General features: G+C 35.0%; 1 protein-coding gene, 1 long non-coding RNA gene and 1 pseudogene across 3 annotated transcripts; 1 reads left to right on the top strand and 2 right to left on the bottom strand.

Moving 5' to 3' along the window:
* Positions 1-1,502: 1,502 nt before the first annotated feature.
* On the top strand, positions 1,503-1,961 carry LOC146938518 (uncharacterized). The gene has a single exon (XM_085749643.1). The coding sequence runs from the start codon at positions 1,503-1,505 to the stop codon at positions 1,959-1,961; it is 459 nt and encodes a 152-aa protein (XP_085605769.1).
* A 2,190-nt stretch (positions 1,962-4,151) lies between these two features.
* Positions 4,152-5,516, bottom strand: LOC146938517 (uncharacterized; annotated as a pseudogene).
* Positions 5,517-7,262: 1,746 nt separating this feature from the next.
* On the bottom strand, positions 7,263-9,618 carry LOC146938516 (uncharacterized). Of its 2 annotated transcripts, XR_015031336.1 has the most exons (4): positions 9,030-9,618; positions 8,428-8,503; positions 8,190-8,282; positions 7,263-8,106 (listed from the first exon to the last, which is right to left on the bottom strand). It is a non-coding gene; the product is annotated as an uncharacterized LOC146938516 (long non-coding RNA). The 2 variants fall into 2 exon arrangements; XR_015031335.1 differs by lacking the exon at positions 9,030-9,618 and having other exon boundaries at positions 8,428-8,579.
* Between the last annotated feature and the right edge of the window lie 2,732 nt (positions 9,619-12,350).

Below are 12,350 nucleotides of genomic sequence, written 5' to 3'. Positions count from 1 at the left end.
TGGTGCTCACAACCATGTGACAGTGCCACATTTAGCAGGGCACCTTCTTGCGGGAAAATTAATGGAGGACGACAAGAAGATTGTACATGACTTGACCAATAGTTCGGTGAAACCAAAATATATTTTAAGAAATTTGATGAAGAAAAGGCAAGAGTCCATGACAAATATCAAGCAAGTCTACAATGAACGTCATAAATTCAAAAAGGCACAAAGGGGTGACTTGACGGAGATGCAATTTCTAATCTCAAAGTTGGAAGAGAAAAAATATGTTTATTTCATAATAGAAAAAAGTGAAAGTCAAACTATTCAAGACATATTTAATTTTGGACTCATCCAACATCGGTAAAGTTGTTTAACAATTTTTCGATTGTGTTGATAACGGATTCAACGTACAAAACTAACTTGTACAGGATGTCATTGTTTCAAATAATTGGAGTCACCTCAACCTATTTGACATATTCCATTGGTTTTACATTTATGATGTCGGAGAAGTAGGATAACTTTACTTGGGATTTACAAATGTTGCTTAAACTTCTTAAACCAAATAGTGATATGCCTAAGGTGGTAGTGACCGACAGGGACACGACTATGATGAATGTCGTAGCAAATGTTCTCCCCGATAGTAGTGCAATACTTTGTTATTTCCATGTTGGGAAAAATGTTAGAGCAAAAATCATCACCAATTGTAAAGTGAAACAAAAGGTTGTGTTAGTGGATGGGTAAAAGAAGCTTGTCGACGAGGTGAAGCATAGTATGATAGTTGATACCATATTTGATGCATGATAAAAATTGGTTGAATCTCATACTCCAGAGTTATATGCAATTAATCTAATGTAATTCCAAGATGCTTGTAAGAATTATCCAAAGTTTCTTCGCTATGTTCAAACTACCATTTTGGACATTGTGAAGGACAAAATAGTTAGGGCATGGACAAACCGTGTTACATCTTGGGTGCAGGACCATGAACAGAGTTGAAGGAGCTCATAGTAGAGTGAAGGAATATTTTTCCACCTCCAAAGGTGATTTGGCTACTTGTTGGGAAAAATAGATGAGATGTTGGTAATCCAGTTTGGGGAGATACAATCATCATTTGGGAGGAGCGTAACGGTCTTGGAACATAGATACAAAGATGTCACTTTGTACTCTGGGTTGGGGGGTAACATGTCTAGACAAGCCATGAACTTTATTTTTGTGATAGAAGAAAGTGCTAGGAAAACATTGTGCATGGACAAGAAAACTTGCGGTTATGTTCAAAGGACGTCGTATAGCCTACCTTGTGCTTGCTTCATTGCTATGAAAATATGTTACAACAAGCTCATTCGATTGTATGAGATACACCCGCATTGACATAAGTTGTATATGGGTGAAAAAGAAAGTAATGAATATTTTTTTTCGGTCGTGGAGGAGTGGAGTGGTATTTAAGAACGTCTCAAAGAGTTCCATACCAAATAAAACTAGAAATCAAAAAGGGTTTGCGGTTATTGGTGTTTTCGGAGACCACAATGTTGTCACCACCTCAAAGAAAGGTACCAACCAAAGGAGCAATGAAAAAAATCAAATCTACATTAAAATCAACACGTAGGATCCCATCTTCGTGGCAGACTATTGATTCTCAACATCCGGAAAGTCAATCTTCAACACCAAAAAAATCTTCCCAGCCTAAAAGAAAAGGTGCTCGCATTGGCATTTCTCCATGTTCATCGATTCCAACTCTTGTTCTAGTTTCTAAGCCTATCTTGGTTCCAAGAAATTATGATCCATCGAGTCTTATGTATTACATGCCAAAATTCGTGAGACCATATATTGAGAGAGTTGTGGATATTTTTGGCGATGAGAATTGTGGGTTTAGGGCTATAGCCGAATCCTTGGGTTTGACGGAAGAAAGTCATGTTATGGTGCGGAGAGCACTTATTCAAGAGGTGAAAGAGCATAGGAATGACTACATCGGGATATGCAGGTAGAGACCGTTATAACTACATCTTGGATGGATTGCATTCTCCCAAAAATGGTAGTGGTTTTGCACCTCCAGATAAATGGTTGACATTGCCGGATATGGAACATATCGTTGCATCTTATTACAATAGGTCGGTGGTAGAGAAGACTACCCTTGATATTGGAGTCTCAGAGACTTTTTTCCCACTTAGAGGTAGGCCTCCGGTTAACCCGAAAAGCAAATGATTTGCTTTGGTTTAATCCCAAATCATTTTGTCCTTTTTTGTTGAAAGATGATTGCCTACTACCTCCATCATCTACGGAGTGGAAGCTACACAAGAGTGAAGAGGCGGCAACATGGAAGGATGAATTTTTGGATCAACACGATCGTTTCCGAACACTCATCGAGATTGAGAAACAAGAGAGACCGATTTCACCCAAAAAAAACCAACAAATCAAGACAATCCTATTTTGTGTGACACTCCGGTTAAAGCAAATGAAGAATTTCAAGATGTTGTGGAACATTTAGATATTTTAATTTCATTAGATGAAATATGACACTTTTTGTCAGGGTTCATCCTTTTTTGGTCGATATGCACCGACGTATTTTTTGGGATATATAATGTAATGACCATTTTTGTGGTCAAGATCTAACTAACCTCTAATGAATTATATATATATATATATATATATATATATATATATATATATATATATATATATATATGGTCTTGCTAATATACACACAACAGAATAATATAAAGTGTATTTTAGCAAACTACACCTTTTTCTTTGGACCATAAAACCCCATTGTCTCTTTCTTTAAACCAAGTAAAAGTGAAGGATAAAAATGTAATTTAGAATATTTTAATATTTTATTTCATCTTTTTGCCCCAACCTACTTTACCTTTTACGCCATTACCAATACCAATGAGAAGGGGGGCCATGTTGCAGGTGCATGCTTGGAAGACAACGTAATGAAAGTTTGTCCAATTTTGATATGTGAGACTCCAACAACGCAGGAACGACGTCCCAATTTTCCGACTACTCCCCGCCGTATTGTGTTTGCCGTGACCGGCCATGTTGTTTTTACCGGAGAGTATGAAGTTTTTTTTTTTAGTTTTCCATGGCTTTTTGACCTTCCTGTTCCAACAGCCAAGTCAGCCACGTGAAGCTCTTGTTGGAAGGATCACATGCAGGATTTATTGGGTGAAAGAGAGAGAAATGTATGGGATGGGTCTGGTGTGGTAAAATTACTTTATGGTTTGTTTGGTTGGGAAGAGAAGTTGTGAAGAGAGAAGAAGGTGAGAGAGAATAAGAGAAGAGAGAATTATGTGAGAAATATAGTAGATTTGATGGGTGGTTTGGTATAAGAGAAAGAGAAAAGAAATAGGAAAGATAGAAGTGTTTATTATTGATAAAAGTACAAAAATGCCATTGAAATATATATAATATGATTAAAAAAATAGTTGTGCATATAGGGGCCAAGGTGGGAAAATGCGTTCTCCACCCACTTTCTTCTCAATTTGGAGAGAACTCAAAAAGGTGTGGGCCCCACAGTATTTTATTCTCTCTTCACAATTTCATTGATGTTCCAAACAAGAGAAGTTGTCTGTTTCTCTTCAATTTCTCTCGCATGTCTTTCTCTCTGCTGTGTTTCTCGCCTACCAAACAAGGCCTTAAGGACATGCATTTAATCACAATTAAACCCTTAAATATATGATAGGGTATTTTTGTCCAGAATAAATAAGTGTAGAATGCTAATACACACCTTCTACAATTAAGGTGGGTGTGTATTAGCATTCCCAGTGTATATATATATTTGAGTTTCACATTTATTATAAATTAATGTACTTTTAGTGTAATGTGTTGCATTATTTAAAAAATTTGACGAATTTCAAACAATTGTGTAATGTTAACGTATTATCGGTTTTGTGTAATGTTACCGAATAATTGATAAACTATGAAATATTGATGTTTGTAATTGCTGGATGTTGTTGTTTCGGTTTGATTTCATGCGGAATTGCCGTTTGAAATTACAGATAAAAACAAGTCAAAATGGTTGGAAATCGCAGTGCAACCTGTACTGGTTTTTTTAACTGGTATGAAAGGTAGTTAACTACCGCTGGTCTCAGCGGTAGTTAACTGCTGCCGGTTTTTTGAGCAGTGGCGGAGCCAGGAATTTCATAGAGCCTGGGCGAAAAATATATGCAAAAAAATTTAAAAGAGAGGTTCGTCTTTTTTTGAACAAAATTACAATTTGAATTAAGAGAGATGGAATATTACCTGCCAAGCTAGATAAAATTAGGAGGTAAATGGCCTTTATGAGATTTCTTTGCGGTGAATGTTCGAATAATATCAATGTCATCAAGTGATTTGAATATCTCCTGCTCAGTGTAACATATCATCAAGTCATTTAACTACTCATTGTTGATCTTGTTGCGCAATTTAGTCTTGATAATCTTCATTGCTGAAAAAGCTCTTTCAACGGATGCTGTCGACACCGGCAATATCAAAGCCAACTCAATGAGTTTGTAGACCAATGGAAATAACAAATGTTTCTCAGTTTGAACCATCTTCATAGCCAAACTTTGAACATCTTCACAAGAAGAAAAGGAAGCATGCCTTTTCACTTGAAGTACATAAGTGTCAAGTTGTTCCCTTATTGTTCCACGGTCATCATCATAAAAGTCATCATGATAAATATCAGCAAGACGAGCAAGCTTATCAACGTCAAACTTGGAGAAAGAGTTCTTGGCGTCAAGACATGAGAAGCAATCAAGGACAATGTTACTTGCGATGATCCATCTCCACACATATTTTGTCAATAGCAACATAAAAAATCTCAGCACGGTAATGGTGAAGATTAGTGACAGTCCTGCCTTCAAGTCTTGAACGACCCCGAACCGGTATTTCATCATCCATATTTGGCACCGGAATACCTTTAACAACACAAAATTCTTGTACATCCAAAAATAAATTATCCCAACCATTATCTCTCAATGTGGCCAACCGAGCTTTGACAATATTAATTAAATCCATGGCAAGCACAATATTAAGATCTTTTCTTTGCAAGATTTTTGAAAGCTCGTTTGTGATACCAAACAACTTATCATTAACTTCAAAATGAAAACAAATTTAAAGCTCTCCATTTTTTCTATCAAACCCGCCGCTTGAGATGGTCCACGTCCTTCATTATCAACCATACTAAGCACCACTAACACGGAGGACCACATCTGATCCAAACAAAGCAAGGTAGTATGATGTGAACCCCATCTAGTATCCCCGGGTCTAGCGAGACTAGATGATTGGCTCAAACCCCTTCCTGTAGATATCTCACCACTCAATAGTTTACTCAAAATTTCTTCATGTTGTGCCTCCGTCAAAGCATCCCTTCTCTTGCAAGATGCACTACATGTTGTTACAATCAAGGAGATGTACTCAAAGAAATCATTAATAGATGAGCAACTACTAGCAACAGACACAACCACCAATTGTAAGCGGTGAGCATAACAATCGACATAGAAAGCATAAGGGTTTTCATATAGGATCTTTCTTTGCAAACCATTAAATTCACCTCTCATATTTGAAGCCCCATCATATCCTAGCCCCAAATTGAGTACGAGGAAAACTTTCCAAATTTGGTTGCGTTGGACCCTTCAATATATATGCCCTCCTCACTTGGTCTTGAATATCCGGAGCATACTCCCAAATTTATTTCCTAAGACCTGGATCAAGCATAATCTCATTTGGATTAAACTCATTGGCCACATTAGGAGGTGGTTCTTCTACTTCGACTTCCGGTTGCACAACATTTACATTCTCAATCCTTGTTCTATGTACCAAAAACTTCCTCATCTCTGAAATTTAATGATTCAAAGTGAATATTCATTTCACATAACAAGTTTAAAAAATAACAGTTATCACTTATCAGTTCCTTAACAACTAGCTTTTCCATTTGTAAAAAAAAATAAAAAAATAAGGACAATTCCTTACCAACTATTAATCAATTTTTCAATTCACATAACAACTACTAATCTCAATTCACATAACAACTACTACTAATCTTTTACTGTAGTAGTCATTTCCCATTCAAACTTCATGCAAACTTCAAATAATCATTCTAAGTTTCTAACTTCAAAATCAAATAATCATTCCCCTTTGTTGCCGTTTAAATTTGTCCTTCAAATGATCAATTTTTCAATTGCACAACCAATTTTTACAATTTTTCTAAAACCCTAAAACAAGGAAATAAAGGAAGGAGAATAAGAGACTACCTTCAGAGAATTAGAGTGAATGAGAAGAGTTGAGATTAGCAACCGAGAGAGAGATGAGAGTGAGTGAATATCATATAGCCTGCGGGAGAGAGAGATGACTGATGATGAGAGAAGAACTGAGTCCGCCGTAGTAGTGAGTACCGAGACCGAGAGAGAGATCCAGAGAAGAGTTTGTGACTTTGTGTTGTCATGCGTGTGAATGTGTGATGTATTTGCCCAATTTTTTTTTAAGTGTGTAAATGGGCCTATAGGTTGGGCCCAATGTGAGGAAATTACGGATCGAGCCCGGGAGACCGCCCGGGGTCGCTGGGCTCTGAATCCGCCCCTGGTTATTAGAAAGATTTGTATGTCCTAAAAGCAATTTTCTCGGAGATGCACATGTTTGCCAAGCAAGATGTTTGGTCTGGACTTCGTATGATCATTATACAATCACCCAACTAATTAATACTATATCGCACGACCCGTGCTATCGCACGGTTCAATGATGAGCATAATATATTAGCAATTTAGGATTACAATATCACATTGAAACTTCATTCAAATATCGCATCGGTAAACTACATTTGACATTACATCTACATCTTCAATTTTTTTTGTCAATTACCGGTATCAATTGACCTATGCATATTAAAAATCACAAAAGAAATTAATAGTTATATAATATGAGATGAAAATCATTCTAAAATGTCTTTCAAGGACATTTATCAACAAACTTTTTTAAAAATATTTTTACATGATACACACCTCTTGAAAAAACTTCATGATAAAAATTAAATACATTTTTATCACAATTTTCACTATCATAATGGAAATTCAATACATTTTTGTAAGTAGCTACTGAACATTATGAAATACGTCTTTGTAAACTAAGTTTAACATTACATCTACATCTTTAATTTTTTTTGACATTACATCTACATCTTCAATTTTTTTCTTCAATTACCGGTATCTTCAAGCCTTTCCTTGAAGCACATATAGTTGACCATGAGAGAAAATCGATTGCAGTAGATATGGGACATGAGAAAGATATGCGACATGAGTAGATATGGGACATGAGAAAGGAAAAAAAATGCTTGTGGTATTAACTAAATTCAGATACAAATTGATTGAGTCAGCTCCTTAATTTGTTGCAATAATGTAGGAGAAATTATGCTTAACAGAGACCTCTGTCCTAAAGAATAGTATATGCTACAACAAACTCATATGCATTACATGAGCTAGAATAGTGCAGAATTGGATAGGAACACCGTCTGAATTATATTCATCTATTAATGAGCATACCTCCTTTTTTCAAAATGCCAAACTGAACGCTAGCAGGCAGCAGCTACCACATGGTGACAACATCCAATGACAGAAATAAAATTCACCTGACAAAAATAAACTGAACTGTTTTTATGGGCTTCAGAGAAATTAAGCGCTTATTTTTTTCTGTTAAAATACAAAAAAAAAAAATATATCTATTTTCATAATGGCTGCTTATAAGAACATTCAAAGCATTTTTAACCATATAGTTGATTCATATAGGGCTTATCATTTTTGCATTTCATCCTTGACTGATGAGGAATGGCAGGTCCAGCGGATGAAGGCGCATCAGTTGAGATTTCTGGAAGCTTCTGTATCAATGGAGTGTGTACTTTATATACTTTATCTCTATTCTGCTCCTATTTATCACTCCAATGAAGAAAAGGCAATTGTAGCAGTACGAAATGGTCAACCAAGCACCAACTATAAGCTTGTAAAAATATAGCAAACCCATCCATCCGTCTTTAAAAATGAAATCTCCATACTCCTTTTCAACTGAGACCTCAATTTGATTCCCATTCGGATCTTGCAGCACAACACTTCTACCAATGTAACCGCACTCACTTACAAATTGTGTTGGCAATCTTCCTCTTCTCTGCACATAACAGTGTAGTTAATAATTTTATTACAAAGGAGGTAACTCATAAGGTAATTACTAACAAAGGGATTATAACTTACAATGTTATTATCCAATTCGAAGTCATATATGCGCAATGCAAACACGCTTCTATGCAATCTCTGTGAAAAATTCATTAACATCGAGTCCTAGAACTGATAATAGATGAAAGGACAGTTAAGAATTAGTACAGGGAGACTAACAAAATATAAAAAAAAAAAAAAATGAAAACTCACAGGGGTTGCAAATTTTTTTCTTTAACAAAGCTGAATCTACAATGTAACTGAAAATAAAATGTACCCTTTAGATGGAGCAATCCCGCCCTTAGCCTGTTCCATGTCATTGGCCATAAGAAATCAATCAACACTCGAACCCACTGACATGTCAAATAGCCGCAATGATCAATAGCATGTGCGCGAGAGGGTTACTTGACAGAAACTTATACATGGATACCTCAATGATCAAACAATTAAAACATTATGCATGATACATATTATGCTAGATAAATAAAAACAAAAACAGAACGAAAATGCTATAAGAAAATGTAGTACCAGAAAGTCTGATAATATATCAATAGCAGTCAGTGTCTTTGAACAAATTAACAATGAAGAAATATTCTTTTTACATGTTTATTTTTGCTTTCATCCTAAACATCAAAAATGAGTTTATACATACTTTCAACTCCAAATCTATCCCTAGCTAACTTTTATAATTAACACGATGGAACTTAAATGAGTTTTTACATAACTTTCATCCAATGTATGTCTACAACAATATAATTGTCTTTGAATCAAATCAAAAATTTGTCATCACTGGGGCATTTCATCAAACATCTTACAAACAAAACCCCTCATCAACTAAACAGTAATGAATATGAGAATTGAAAGAGATGGTTATGTTACCAATGGAGTGTTAAGTGGCGCACATTAGCTGAGATGAAGCATTTTCTGACATCCAATCATGGTGGCGAAGGAACCATCCATTTCCTTCTTATGTCAGATTCACGATCCTCTCATGCAGTTGTTCTCCAGTCATGTATCACCTTCATCGTGTTTTTTCTGTTCTTCTCTCCCCAATTCGAGCCAGTCACGACGGATGAAAGGAAGGCGGCATTCGGAATGGTTTTCGCAGACAGTCTATGGTGGAGTGCTTGAGGCGAGAGGGTTTTTTTGTGGGTTGCGGGAGGAATAGATTTGGGAACTGAGTGAGAGTGAGAGTGAGGAGGACGATGGTGATGGTGGGTTATCGTGGTGAGGTAGTTGTGGCCGGCGATGTCGGACGAGGTAGGCCGGTGGCGATGGCTGGTGGGATGGTTTGGAGGAGAGGATTGGTGGCGGTGGGCTTGACAGAGAAAGAGGAGGTTTGATATGTGGGAATGTGTTTTGAAACTGCAGACCAAAAACTGCTTGTTTGTGAATCTGGTAAAGTGATTTGAAAATATGGCAAAAAGATGTGGTTTTTCAAGTTTATCCATCATGACACCTGAGCATTACTAACGTGATGCAGCAGGTTTGTGTTTTTCAAGTCTCCAACATGGCGGCCATTGTATGGTGTTAAGAGGGCAAAGATATAAGGGTATTTATGTAATTGCCGCAAAAAAATTCATATTTTCATTGGTTCCCGCCAGAGGCATTGCAGTTGTAAATGTAGAGTTTTCAAAGGAATGTATTAGGGCTAAAATGCAGCTCAACACTACTTTTATAATATTATTATGATTATGATATGATTATGATTATGATTGTTTAGTTACTGTTTTTTTTTAATAAGGCAAATGCCTAAATCACGTGAATAAAGCTTGTTTAGCTTGCCAAGAAAATATTAAAGAATGACTACGCACGATTAATTTTTTGAGAAACTCAAAGTCATATATTCCCGGTGCATGTAAAGCCAAATGAAAACGAATCATTTATTCACACGAGATAATCAATCAATATTACTCCCTCTCCCTCTGTACTATAACTAGTGTGTTAACCCGTGCAATGCACGGGTGATACATCATTATTTTTCAATCTCAAATTATTTTATGTTTTTTAATTATCGATGAAAATTATTTATTCCATGAATTTTTAAATATGTTCGTATTTTTTTTGCCGCAATGATGTGAAATATGTCTCATATTTTTTATGTTTATTAATGATAAATATATGTCTCATGTCTTTATGCATAAAAGAAAAATATATTTATGGATTTTAGATCATCGATGGTGAAGCGTCACCCCAAGTGTCCTCTCACAGTCTTGGTTTGAGTTGATTCTATTGTGGTCATTGGTTTCGTTCAATGTTGACGTTGTCTTTGTACTGCTCTGGCGCCGACGCAATTATGAGTTAGTTTTTTGTGGTGCATTATGTCAGATCATGAGTTTTTCGATATGGTTTTTGCTCTGTTTTTTACTTTTGTTTTTGTTTTGTTTTGTGGAGATGAAGATGGGTGGTGGCTTTGTTCCACCTCTGTAATTTGGTTTGAAAACTTGAATATGATTTTTTGGATTGAAAATATGGGTTCTTTAGTTCTGGCGTTGTTCTGTTGGATGCATATCTTGATTCAACATGACTTGTTTTATCTTGATGTTGCTCGAAAGGGTTAGGTGAGTAAATGCTCCATGTTGACGGTAGTAATCGTTCATCGTACCTAAAGGATTTTATCCTCCATGGTTGCTTCTTTCGCCGTTGGTGGACTGTGATAGATTTCTACTGTTTGTTCATCCCTCGATCTGGACTTCGGCTGAAGTTTAAAGACCACTGTGAATGTGTGGGTTCAGTTCGTAATTGGTTGTTTTGGCTCGAAATGGCGTTTATGGCTTCCTGATGCTCTGAAGGGAGTTGTTGGAACTTTAGTCATTTCTGTGTTGGTAGATGATCCATATGCCTTTCTAAATGCTTAGAAAATTTACACTGCGTTTATTTGCAATTCGGTTTCGCACTCATACATGGGTTCGTGGATTGTCTGTGGTAGTGGTTATTTAGGGTTATTCTCTTTTATTACCACTTTTGTACTGAATTGATGGGTTTTGCTTTTGTGGTTTACTGGGTCTTGTCCTTGATCCTCAGTCTTGTACTTCCTTCTCTTTTTAATTTAATTTTTACTTTGATTATAAAAAAGAAAAATATTTGACTCATAATTTTTTATGTATCAATAATAAATATTTATCCTATGTTTTTTCTTTTTAATAAAAACTTCATAAAAAATTGTGATAAATACTTGTCCCGTATTTTTTTATGTATGAGTTATAAATATTTTCCCGTGTTTTTTAATATTTGTCTAGTGTTTTGTTAATATTTATCAATATTTTTTGGTTCAAAATATTTATCAATTAATTCATATAGAAAGTAACTCATGTATGAGGTAAATAAAGTATCATAATCTGTTCTTTTGTTCCAACCAATAAATAATTTTACTCTCGATTCAAGTACATTTTTTTTTTAAAGATGTTTTGAATAACTTGTTATGAATAAAAGATGTTCTGATTCTGTCATAAAAAAATTGTTATTAGGATATTTGGTAGTAAAGAAAATTTATTATCAATTTCAGGTCAACCAGAGTTACATTAATCCAAATTAATTATAATTAGTCATTTAAGCTGTGTTATTAAAAATGGTATCAAACAAATTATTTGTAGGTTAAATATAAAAGAATATCTTGTCAAAATAAAATAAAAGAAAGGAAGAACAATCAGTATTTTGTAGGTTATGAAAATAATCTACAGGAAAACAATCAGTCCTTTTTTATTTTTTATACTTAGTTTCGATTGTTTTTTAATTTAATGCACGCGCACACACAAACACATATTACAGTCGCAAACATAAAAAATATAGAATATCAAACAATCGGTCCTTTTTTATTTTTTATACTTAGTTTCGATTGTTTTTTAATTTAATGCACACGCACACACACACACACATATTACTGTCGCAAACATAAAAAATATAGAATATCAAACAATCGGCCCTTTTTTATTTTTTATACTTAGTTTCGATTGTTCTTTAATTTAATATTCATACATATTACTGTCGCACAAAAAAAATATTGAATATCAAACAATCAGTCCTTTTTTATTTTTTATATTTAGTTTCGATTTTATTTTATTGTGATTTAAATGCCATTTGAATGTCACATTATTAAAAATAAGTCAACCCAATTTGACTGGCTTATTTTAAGAAAGAGAAAAATTTGATTGAATGGTTTGAGTGGCACAAAAAGATTTTGTGAATGGCAAAGCATCATTG

Source organism: Medicago sativa, chromosome 3 (genome assembly GCF_051527215.1).
Source record: "Medicago sativa cultivar Bolivia chromosome 3, Bolivia_mono, whole genome shotgun sequence".
NCBI classification, from domain to species: domain Eukaryota; kingdom Viridiplantae; phylum Streptophyta; class Magnoliopsida; order Fabales; family Fabaceae; genus Medicago; species Medicago sativa.
The sequence above is the reverse complement of the archived record's forward strand: the minus strand, read 5'-3'. Positions and strand labels throughout refer to the sequence as shown.

Bases quoted from the DNA above. Each gene is read 5' to 3' on its own strand.
- LOC146938518 (XM_085749643.1), top strand. From the start codon at position 1,503: ATGTTGTCACCACCTCAAAGAAAGGTACCAACCAAAGGAGCAATGAAA.